Source organism: Cebus imitator, unplaced genomic scaffold (assembly GCF_001604975.1).
Source record: "Cebus imitator isolate Cc_AM_T3 unplaced genomic scaffold, Cebus_imitator-1.0 Scaffold285, whole genome shotgun sequence".
Lineage (NCBI taxonomy): Eukaryota > Metazoa > Chordata > Mammalia > Primates > Cebidae > Cebus > Cebus imitator.
In genome coordinates this window covers 1267066-1278578 of record NW_016107600.1, presented here as the reverse complement: position 1 = coordinate 1278578, position 11513 = coordinate 1267066, and the positions used below count along the sequence as shown (strand labels likewise).

The following is an 11513-nucleotide window of genomic DNA, read 5'->3' as shown; positions in this document are numbered from 1 at the left end:
CACTCCTTCCCCTCCCTTTCAGGAGCTCAGGGCCATAAAAATGCAGATGGAGGATCGGTGTGAAATAACGGGCCCATATAAATCCCTCTGCCGCCCGCCTGCAAGATGGATTGGCCGCATTGAAATTCCTCCGCGAGGATAATTAAACTCGGGGCCTCATCCGGGCAAAATTACATTCCTGTAATGGCGTCGCTCGGGGTCCCGGGAAATTGCTCCGTGGGCTTTCAGCGGCGGTTTTTATCGCCGGCCGGGGTGTGCCTGGCTGCGGCTCGCCTCTCCTCCGGGACCGTAAAGCTGCTGCCGTGATTTATCCTCCCCTTCTCCCAAATCCGATTAAATGGAGGAGCTCGGGGCCGGGGCGCCGCGGGGCCCGGGAGCCGGGAGGGGGCGGCGGGAAGGACGGGGCCAAGGAGGGGAGGACAAACGGCCCCTCAGAGGGTGGCGGATTTGCCTTTATTTACAGCCGCGGCTTTCTTTTTATTTTTTATTTTTTATGGGGTTTGGTTGAGTTTTTCCCGTCTTTCTCGTGCTGCGTTCAAGCACGACGCAGGGACGGCAGGGATTTGGAGCTGGGTAGGCCTTGTCGCCCTGCTCCAAAGGGCAGGGCAGGTCCTATCTGGGAGACAAGAAGGCCGAGAAAAGATGAGGGCCAGAAAGCCGTCCACCTCGGGAAGGACGAGCGAAGGGGAGAGAAGACGGGCGTTTAGGAGAGCATCTGGGGGAGGAGGGTGCTGCTTATTCCAGCTCGCGTGGGTGAAACCTGAGCAGAGGCTCGGGCAAGCCTGGAGTGACCTTGCAACCTTACAGCGGGTCGCAGGTGCCCGTTATTCCTAGACTGTCCCAGGAGTCAGGAAAAAGAGCTTCGGATCATATTTAGCCCTATCTTCTGGCTCGCCGATGCTGCTTTTCTCACGGTTTATCACAGGAATGGAAAGGAGGAAACGGGAGGGGGGAAAGGGCGAAGCCACCAGAAGCAGCTGTGACATTTTGCTGACTATTCGCTCATTGGGCCGGCTTGCCATCCAGTGATGCCAGGTTCTCGAAGCGACATAAAGCAGGACTCCCAGGATCTTCCTCCTGCTGCGTTTTAGGCACTGAACCCCAATTCCGACTGTATGTTAACACTGAATTCTGAGTGGTAGTTTTGTTTCGGCAGTGTGACTGCGCATGCTTGGAAAGGGGACGCCAGTCCGAGATCCCAAACGCTGTACAGACCAAACCGCACGCCACGTTACGGATCGGCTTACTCAGTTGGCCTCATTTCTCTGCACACTGTCGGCTTTCCCTGTAGTTTCTCCTCTCGAACGCCAGGTGGGGCAACTGGCCGAATACCGCCACAGCCCTGGCAGGCGGCGCTGTGGTGCCTGGGCCGATTCTCTCCACGTTGCAATCGCTCTATCTGTGGCGGAGCGACTCGTTGGCCCGGGCCACGCATGCGCTGAGCCTTCGTTTCGCTCTTCCCGCCGCTCTGCCCCTCCTCTGTCTTCTCTGCACTGGGAGCAGGTAAGGCTTTGGGATGTCGTACCTTCTGTGCGCCGCGCACGCGCGCGGGACACCCCACCTCGCGCGGATGCTTTGAGGTTCTTACCTTGCTTGTTCCCACCCTGGTACTCGCGCCCTCCCTGGCTCCCGCTATCCTTGAGTCTTAGAGCTGGCTCTTCCGCATGCCGGTGACCTCCAGCCGCGCGGGCCTGACGCCATCTTGGATGTCTCGTAGCGGGAGGGTGCCTTGGAGCTGGCCAAAGTTAGATCCTAGAGTGCTGCTTTTCACCTGTTCCACCCAGCCCTTACAGACACGCTTTTCTCGCCCTCTGGCCCTATCAGATTGTCACAACCCCCAGTCCCTCCCTTCCTATCTCTGCTTTCTCTTCTCATCCTGACTTATGCCTTCTTATTCTGAAATCTCCAGACTTTCGGCCCCAGGACCTCAGGTGCTCCGAGCAATGGAGATAGTGGATCGTCTAAAGTCACCAGTCCCTCTAGTCAGCATCCCTCAATTTAAAAAGTAAACCTTGAACATGGTAGAAGTGGAAAAAAAAGAAAAAAAGCCAAACATCGCCTCCCGACAGGTTGTGCCTTGGGATAGCTAAAGCAGAAATGAGAGGCCGGTTGCTTTGGAATCAGTAGTTATTTACCATACCTTTCTTGCACCCTGGCACGCTGGTGAAGTTGGAAAAGTCACAGTGGTGGGCTAGAGATAAGGGTTTCTGTTCGAGGCAGCAGGCCCAGAAAGGTGGGGTAAGGCCAAGCTACTGGGGCAGCATGAGTCCCTGCCTGCCAGCTTTTCTGTCAAGGATCAGTTAACCTCCCCAGATACTGCGTTAGGAGGAAAAGAACGTTTAAGGAAAAGAATGGTTAAGTCAGCACCCCTGTGACTGTCCTACACTAAGGAAAAAGCCCATGATGATTTAGGAGTCCTGATTCTGGATAGTGCCTTCATCCAAGTTGTAGGCTAACAACTGCAGACTTGCCTGATGGGATCACTTAATTGCCACCCATTGTTATGGGTTTATTACATGCCAGCACCACATTGAACTCTGTATGTTAATTGGTAAATGAAGATATTTAATCCCCCTAAGAACCGCATTTTACAAATGATGATATTGAGGTATAATTGCCTTCGGAAAAAACCATGCCTTCCTTTTCTAAAAGCCTTAAAGAACTATTGGACTTTGACCCAAGAAAACTTGAATAGTACAGAAGCAAAACTGGGTTAGAGTTACATATGGGCAAAAATCAGAGTTTTAGATAGGACAAGAGCTGAGGACATCCATTAATCTAAAAGTAATTAAGGCTGGGTGTGGTGGCTTACACCAATCCCAACACTGGGAGCCAAGGTGGGAAGATTGCTTGCGGCCAGGAGTTCCAGACAGGGTCACCACAAAAAAATTAACAGTAAAGTAAGCAGTTAAGATCTTGGATTCAGAAGTGTTATAACCTGGGACAATTTCAGTTCACTTCATTTAAGGAAGTGGCATTTAATAGGCCTAAGCATTCACTGAGTATCTCAGTCTGTGACATATTAGAAAGTATGTAACTGGCTAGGCACAGTGGCTCACGCCTGTAATCCCAGCACTTTGGGAGGCCGAGGTGGGTGGATCACGAGGTCAAGAGATCAAGACCATCCTGACCAACATGATGAAACCCCATCTCTACTAAAAAATAGAAAAATTAGCTGGGCGTGGTGGTGCACGCCTGTAGTCCCAGCTACTCAGAAGGCTGAGGCAGGAGAATTGCTTGAACCTGGGAGGTGGAGGCTGCAGTGAGCCGAGATCGTGCCACTGCACTCCAGCCTTTTGACAGACTTGAGACTCTGTCTCAGAAAAAAAAGAAAAAAAGCATGTAACAAAAGATGCAAGTTCAAATCTAGCCTCTACCACTACCGTAGTTTCAAGACTGGGTTTAAGGTCATGCTCTTGCATTAAGTATGTCTAATAATCATCTGGGAAACTTGTTTAAAATACAGGGCACTTGAGCCTTATTCCCAGAGATCTTTTTTGTTTGTTTATAGATGGGGTTTCATGTTGTCACCAGGACTCTAGAGTACAGTGGCATGATCATAGCTCACTGAAGTTTCCAACTCCTAGGTTCAAGCAATCCTCCTGCCTCAGCTTCTGGAGTACCTGGGACTACAGGTGCACAGCTACCTCACCTAGCTAATTTTATTTTTTGTAGAGACAAGGTCTTGCTGTTCGAGCAGGCTGATGTCAAACTCCTGGCTTCAAGTTATCTTCCGCTCCAGCTTCTCAAGTGTTGGGATTACAGGAGTGAACCACTGAGCCTAGCTCCCCCAAGAGATCTAGACCAGGAAGGTCCAAGTTGGTCCCAAGAATATACATTTTTTTAATACGTGCACCACCCAGATAATTCTGCTTCAGATGGGCTTCTCACTTCACTTGGAGAAACCCTGCCTTTAGCTTTTTAACTCATCTTCTCAGGTAAGTTCACCTCTACCAACTTAGACACCTGTAGGGTGTCAGGACTTCTTTATCTTGGGGAGACACAATTTAATACCTTTTAGATAAAGTAACTGCAGAGTTCCTCCTTGATCTTCCTCATCCTATTAATACAAGAAATTGAAGTATTTTGAGGAATCAGGTACTTCCAGGGATCAGCAAAGAGATTGTTGGAGACCTTCCAGTGTCTTGGCCGTCAACAAATATCTCCCAAAACTACAAAGACTCTAATCTTTGAAGGGCAACTTTTCAAGGCCCACACGATGAAGTCTTGAGAAGGGTTCCTTTTGAATAAAAACTGAGGAAAACTTAGGCAAAAGACACTGGGAAAATTCCTCTGGCAACTGCAAATCCATGAGGCTATGGAAATGGGTAACAGGTGTTAAAGCTGAGCCCAAATGATCCCTTGTTCAGACCAGGGGAAGTCACTTGATTATAAGGAAATCCTGGGAGCTGTGTGGGGTTTCTGGAAGAAGTCATGACTTCAGGGTTCTAATTCTATTTCTGCCCGTGACTTAAGGTCAGTCACTGTTCTCTGGGCCAGCTAAGCGTTCTAGGGTCCCACTTCTTCTAATAAGGATGTAGTTTAATGAATAAAGAGAGTGTTTACAAAACTGCTCCTGTAATTCCAGCTTTCCTGCCAGAGCCCCTCACCCCCTGAAAATGTTTGCCTGCTCCAAGTTTGTCTCCACCTCCTCCTTGGTGAGTACCTGATTTTCTGGGAGAGCTTTAAAGGAGAGACATCTTATCTCTCTCTTTCCACCAGACCTTGTTCTTCACAGCACAGCTGGGTGAAGGTGAGTAAGATTCTTGGGGCTGGGTGCAGTGGCTCATGCCTGCAATCCCAACACTTTGGGAGGTCCAGGCAGACAGATCACTTGAGTCCAGGAGTTTGAAACCAGCCTGGCCAACATGGTGAAACCTCATTTCTACAGTTGGGCATGGTGGCAGGTGCCTATAATCCCAGCTCCTCGGGAGGCTGAGGCAGGAGAATAGCTTGAACCCGGGAGATGGAGGTTGCAGTGAGCCAAGATCATAACCACTGCACTCCTGCCTGGGCAAAAGAGGAAGACTCTGTCTCAAAAAATAAAAAACAAGATTCTTGGGAAGAGAAGCCCTTTGCTGTCATTGCCTAACAGGAGAGAGTGAATGCTTGTTAGACATTCTCTTGCCCCGTATCACTTAGTGGCCTGTTAACTTTTTTATTTTATTTTATTTTTTGAGATGGAGTTTTGCTCCTGTTGCTCAGACTGCAATGGCACGATCCACCGCAACCTCCGCCTCCCAGGTTCAAGTGATTCTCTTGCCTCAGCCTCCCGAGTAGCTGGGATTACAGGCATGTGCCACCACACCTGGCTAAGTTTGTGTTTTTAGTAGACATGGGGTTTTTCCATGTTGGTCAGGCTGGTCTCGAGCTCCCAGCCTCAGGTGATTGACCCGTCTCGGCCTCCAAAAGTGCTGGAATTACAGGCATGAGCCACTGCACCTGGCTGTGGCCAGTTAATTCTTACCCAACCATCTTAAGAGTAGAGATGAGAATCTAGACCAAGTTATTCCTATTCCTGAAACTATATGTCTTGTAAACTGGCCATCCAGAGTGGTAAACAAGTAGTTAGATTACATAACTGGGACTGAATATGTACTACGTGTAGGATCTTGTCCTGAGTGAGCCATAGCTAGGAGTTCATTCCGTGACTAAAATTTGGATGGGAAGCTAAACTTTACATAAATACACATTGGAAAAGTATTTAACTCAGAAACAACAGTATGGAAAAAATTTTTAAATTGTAGGTAGAGGAGGCAGTTGGTTCATTCACAAATAAAAAGGAGTACCATTTATTGAGCATTTACCATGTGCCTTAGCACTGAGTTTACTAATTGGTATTCATAATCTCATTTACTCTTCAAATCGACTCTGGGAGATGATATTTTGATTTGATAAATGAGAATACAGGCTTAGAAAGATTGAAGTGACTTAACCTGAGAGCACATTGGTGGCAATAGAATTAAGATTTGAATCTCACCCTATTCTGATGCCTAAGCCCTGGCTGTTAATCACCATGTATCTGTTTTGGCGTCACTGGCTTGGGGTTAGTCAGAAAAGGCTACTGGAATGAGGTAAATTTTGAGCATGAATCTTTGTTCTTATTTTCCAAAAGCAACCTTTTGGATCCTTTATTCAGGGAAAGTCACTGAGTTTTTTTGTGTGGGCTGACCATTACCCATACAGATGGCTCCCAACTTTATATGAGTTAAGATTTTTTTTTTTATGATGATGATACAAAAATGATATGCATTCGTTAGAAACCATACCTCAAATTATGAATCTTTCTTTTCCCAAGCCAACGATGTGTGGTACAATACTCTGTTGGAATACTTAGCAGCAAGCCACAGCTGCCAGTCACCTACCCAATCATGAGGGTAAACAACCAATACGCTACAGGGTACTGTGTTGCTAGGTGATTTCGCCTCACTGTAAGCTAATGTAGGCGTTTTGAGGACATTTAAGGCTAGGCTAAGCCAAACTATAGTGTTTAGTAGGTTAGCAGTATTAAATGCTTTTTCAATGTACAATGGATTTATTTGAACATAACCCTATGCTAAGTTGAGGAGCATCTGTATATATCTCCCTTGTTGAGTGAGGCAAATGCTTCTGAGGCTTAGATTTCTTCTTCTTCTCAAAAGCTATAAAAGGATACAGCAAGGGTGAATGCTCCCTTGTTGCCCAAAAGGAAGTAGCCTTTCTTTCCTTAAAGCAAAACCTGAGAAGCAAGAGAAACGGTGTGGTTCTTTAATTTCGGCTTTGCTAAAAGAAAGAATGATTCAGAATTCAAATTTAAGTGTGAGGATGGAAAGGCCATCAGAGGAGAGAAGCTCCTATCTGATGATGTAACAGTGCGGCATAGTTCTGAAACTTCTCTCCAGTCTTCCTTGACCTTCCTGCCCCTGTATGTCATTCCTACTAGGTCAAGAGCACCTCACAGCTGCTGAGCCGTCCACTATCTGCAGTTTTGCTGAAACGACCGGAGACACTGACAGATGAGGTACCTTACCCATAGAGTTGGAACTGGTTTTGGGGGTGATGAGTGGGAGGGTTACCTGCCAGAACCAGGAGGAAGAGTGTTGAGGACAGTCATCACAGGCCATGGGCTTTAGGTGGAGATGGAGGCCAACTAATGCACTGTATACTAGAGTGCTGCAGCCTTTGCCACTGGCAGCACATGCGCATGTGCACTGCTGCTAACTTAGTCGAATGATTGCAGTTGGGAACATCTAGTCTAGGAAGACGATCTCTTTGGGGCAGCAAGAATAGACTAAGGCCTCAGTCTTACACTTCTTGACCACACCTGAGTCTTAAAGGCATTTGAAGTCTACATCCTACATTAAAAGGTTCTACTTAACCAGCATTTTTGGGGCTTAAACAATTTTGTGTTTGAGGGAGAAACCATGGGATTTGGCAGCATAAAGGCTTTAAATGGTATAAAAGTTACCAAAGCAAAAGGTTCCAAAAATCTTGACCTTCTACCTGCCTCTTCTTCACAGAGCCCCAGCAGCTTGGCAGTCTCATGTCCCCTTACCTCATTTGTCTCTAGCCGCAGCTTCCAAACCAGCACCATTTCAAGGGACATCGACACAGCCGCCAAGTTCATTGGGGCTGGGGCTGCCACAGTTGGGGTGGCCGGCTCTGGGGCTGGGATTGGGACTGTGTTTGGGAGCCTCATCATTGGTTATGCCAGGTAAGATAAGTTGGGCCCTCCACTGGTTCTCTGATATGCTTTCCAAAGGTGTGAACTTATTTGGGGGTCTAGAACTACACTGTCCCATACTGTAGCCACTAGCTACATGTTTTTTGTTTTGAGACAGTCTCACTCTGTCACACAGGCTAGAGTGCAGTGGCCCAATCTCAGCTCACTGCCACTTCTGCCTCTGGATTCAAGGGATTCTTATGCTGTGCATGGGGACATGCACCTATAACCCAAGCTACTCAGGAAGCTGAGGCAGGAAAATCGCTTGAACCCAGAAGGTGGAGGTTACAGTGAGCCAAGATCATGTCACTGCGCTCCAGCCTGGGCAACAGAGTGAGACTTTATGGGAAAAAAAGGAAAAGGAAAACAAATATAGGCTAGACGAGGTGGCTCACACCTGTAATCCTGCACTTTGGGAGGCCAAGGTGAGTGGATCACCTGAGCTCAGGATTTAAGACCAGCCTGGTCAATATGGTGAAACCCCATCTCTACTAAAAATACCAAAATTAGCTGGGTATTGTGGTGGGCGCCTGTAGTCCCAGCTACTTGAGAGGCTGAGAGAAGAATTGCTTAAACCTGGGAGGTGGAAGTTGCAGTGAGCCAAGATGGCACCACTACACTCCAGCCTGGGCAACAGAGTGAGAGTCCATCTCAAAAAATATAGATGGATGGCTGGATAGAATGTTTATATCATTGTGTCATTGAAGAAAGTTTGATAAACAGCTTTGGTCTAGAGCAGGTATTGGCAAACTAAGGCCCAAGGGCCAAATCTGGGCCATAGTCTGGTTTTGTATGGTTGAGCTAAAAATAGTTTTCCATTTTTAAAATGTTTCATTTTTTTTAAAAGCAAAAAAGATGGCCAGGTGCGGTGCCTCATGCCTGTAATCCCAGCACTTTGGGAGGCCAAGGTGGGCGGATCATGAGGTCAGGAGTTCAAGACCAGCCTGACCAACATGGTGAAACCCCATCTCTACTAAAAATACAAAAATTAGCCGGGTGTGGTGGCACACACCTGTAATCCCAACTACTCAGGAGGCTGAGGCAGGAGAATCACTTGAACCCAGGAGGCGGAGGTTGCAGTGAGCCGAGATTGTGCCACTGCACTCCAGCCTGGGAGACAAAGCAAGACTCCATCTCAAAAATAAATAAATAAATAAAGCAAAAGAGACTATATGCGGCCCACAAAACCTAAAATATTTACCATGTGGCCCTTTACAGAAAGAGTTTACCTTCTCTGGTCTAGAGACTCAGTGAACATAGTATAGTGGCTTTACTGCTGTTTTTAGCCATCTCTGGGGATTTCTCTTTGTCGCTCCTGGGAAAACTGACACTGCAGCCAGCCCTGTAGTCCCGCCAACTCTGAATAACTCACCATTAAAACCAAATTAATCTTCTAGAGACCAGTAAGTTCTCTTAATGTCTTTTAGGAAATAGAGTTCTTTTTAAGAGTTTGTATTAAGAAGTCTAACTGCCACTTTATTCACTATTCTGTTAAATGCTGGTGTTGATATACCTTACCCATCAAGACTTCTGGAGGTATCAGAGTAAGGGAAATACAAATTATATATTGGCTTTCAATGTTGGGAGTCCTTTATCCATACTACTACAACTCATATCATAAACCCCACAGACCATTTGTAACTTTTTTTTTTTTTTTTTAAACTAGTCTCACTGTAGCCCAGGCTGGAGTGCATTGGCACGCTCTCTGCTCACTGCAGTCTCTGCCTCCTGAGTTCAAGCGATTCTCCTGCCCCAGCCTCCGAAGTAACTGGGATTACAGGCGCGTGCCACCACGCCCAACTAATTTTTTTTTCTTTTGAAGCACTGTGGTTTGTAACACCCAGCTAATTTTTGTATTTTTAGTAGAGACAGGGTTTCACCATGTTGGCCAGGCTGGTCTCCAACTTTTGGCCTCAAGTGATCCACCTGCTTCGGCCTCCCAAAGTGCTGGGATTACAGGCGTGAGCCACCGCACCAAGCCCATTTGTAGCTTCTTAAAGCCCCAAATCTTTTGACTGAAATGAGAGAACATAATATGTCCCTCTTACTCTCTCTTTTTTTAATTTTTTTTTGAGACAATTTCACGCTTGTTTCCCAGGCGGGAGTGCAATGGTGTAATCGCGGCTCACCGCAACCTCTGCCTCCCAGGTTCAAGTGATTCTCCTGCCTCAGCCTCCCAAGCAGCTGGGATTACAGGCATACACCACCACACCTGGCTAATTGTGAATTTTAAGTAGAAACAGGGTTTCTCCATATTGGTCAGGCTGGTCTTGAACTTCCAACCTCAGGTGATCTGCCCACCTTGGCCTCCCAAAGTTCTGGGATTACAGGGGTGAGCCACCATGCCCAGCACCCCTCACTCTCTTGTCTTCTAAAAGAGTGGTGGTCTAATTGTGTTCCATTAATCCCTAGGATTCTGAGGATCTCTCCTAGAGACTGTCTTAGAGAATAAAGGGGAGACCAAGCCATTAAAATTTCCCACTACTTTTATACCATTGCAATTTGGCTTTTATATGTTTATTATTTTGGAGTTCTGCTTAAAGTTTGAAAACACTGCTTAGATAGACCCTGCTACTCCGGATGCCTTTTCTATCCTGTTGGGGCCCTGGATATTAAGTGTCTAGGCCAAAAGGTCTTAATTTGTGGTAATGAGACGGATGACCCATTAGAGAAGGTCATGATTGCACCTGGGCCATGTTACAGGAGTTCAGATTGTCCTCTTTCCCACTTCATTCAGTTCTTACAGAGCCCTTGGGGGATCGGGGCAAGATTTTGGGCATGATGGTGTTCCCCTGAAAGGCTCTTTACGTAAGATAATCTTGAAGAGGGGAATTCTCCCTGAGCCTGTCTTAGATATTCTTTTCTTTGTATGAACTAGAAATTCAGTCTTTTTTCCTCCCCTTCTCCCAGGAACCCTTCTCTGAAACAACAGCTCTTCTCCTATGCCATTCTGGGCTTTGCCCTCTCGGAGGCCATGGGGCTCTTTTGCCTGATGGTGGCCTTTCTCATCCTCTTCGCCATGTGAAGAAGCCGTCTCCATATCCCATAGTTCTTTCTCCCATGTATGGTACAGCCCTGTGTGTTCCTTTTCCTATACCTCCCCAGGTACCCTGGGGAACGTGGTTGGCTCAGGGTTTGACAAAGAAAAGACAAATAAATACTGTATTAATAAGATGTTTCCTGAGTCTCTTGTGTATATTTATTTTCCACAGTTGGCTGAGTGCCTTAGTGAGAGTACAAGGCCCGAATGGTGGTGATGGTGCTAAACTCAACATGCATTTGGCTGGGCTCTCTTAATTCTGTTTCAGGAAAGCTTAATTCAAAATAGCACAACATTTTAAATAATTTCCACCTGGCATGGTCTGCTACTTGACTGGGAACATTGGGGTCAGTAGCAACTTAGAGTTCTGGCCTAAAATGTTGGCTAATAGGCTTTCTGTTTCCACTGTCACTATCCTGGCTCAGGCCTTCATTGTCATCCACCTCGTCTATTGCAATAATGTCTTAACTGACCCTCTGCCTCCAGTTTCTTCCCTCCAGCATTTACTTCTCCCTACCACTGCCAGGTGAATCCTCCTTAAGCATAAGACTAGTTTTATCCGTTACCGGTTCAAAAAGTCTCACCTCAGCTTCTCTGCTTTATCTTTTATTCATCCTATACACGACCTAATGTGATTGTTATTTTTCAGATGTTTTCCTGTCTTTACTGTTATCTTCCTGCCTTTTCCTTTCTCTGCCCAATTCTGCTTTCTTTCCCTCAATCTTTGCTCATTTTCCTCTTCTCTCTCTCTTTTTTTTTTTTTTTTTTTTT

At 46.6% G+C, this 11513-nt stretch overlaps 1 protein-coding gene across 1 annotated transcript; it reads left to right on the top strand.

Annotated features, from left to right (window-relative positions):
- Positions 1-1243: 1243 nt before the first annotated feature.
- Positions 1244-10880, top strand: ATP5MC2 (ATP synthase membrane subunit c locus 2). Its single transcript, XM_017501853.2, has 5 exons — positions 1244-1503; positions 4589-4658; positions 6923-7000; positions 7500-7693; positions 10613-10880. Exons 2-5 carry the CDS (start codon positions 4620-4622, stop codon positions 10725-10727), a joined length of 426 nt encoding a protein of 141 aa, XP_017357342.2. The 5' UTR covers positions 1244-1503; positions 4589-4619; the 3' UTR covers positions 10728-10880.
- The last annotated feature ends 633 nt before the right edge of the window (positions 10881-11513 follow it).

What these genes read in the sequence shown, in the direction of transcription:
- ATP5MC2 (XM_017501853.2), top strand. Translation starts at nt 4,620, where the DNA reads ATGTTTGCCTGCTCCAAGTTTGTCTCCACCTCCTCCTTG. An exon ending in TTGTCTCCACCTCCTCCTTG is followed by an intron (nt 4,659 to 6,922) that starts GTGAGTACCTGA and finishes CATTCCTACTAG; the next exon opens with GTCAAGAGCACCTCACAGCT. An exon ending in CTCATCATTGGTTATGCCAG is followed by an intron (nt 7,694 to 10,612) that starts GTAAGATAAGTT and finishes CCCTTCTCCCAG; the next exon opens with GAACCCTTCTCTGAAACAAC.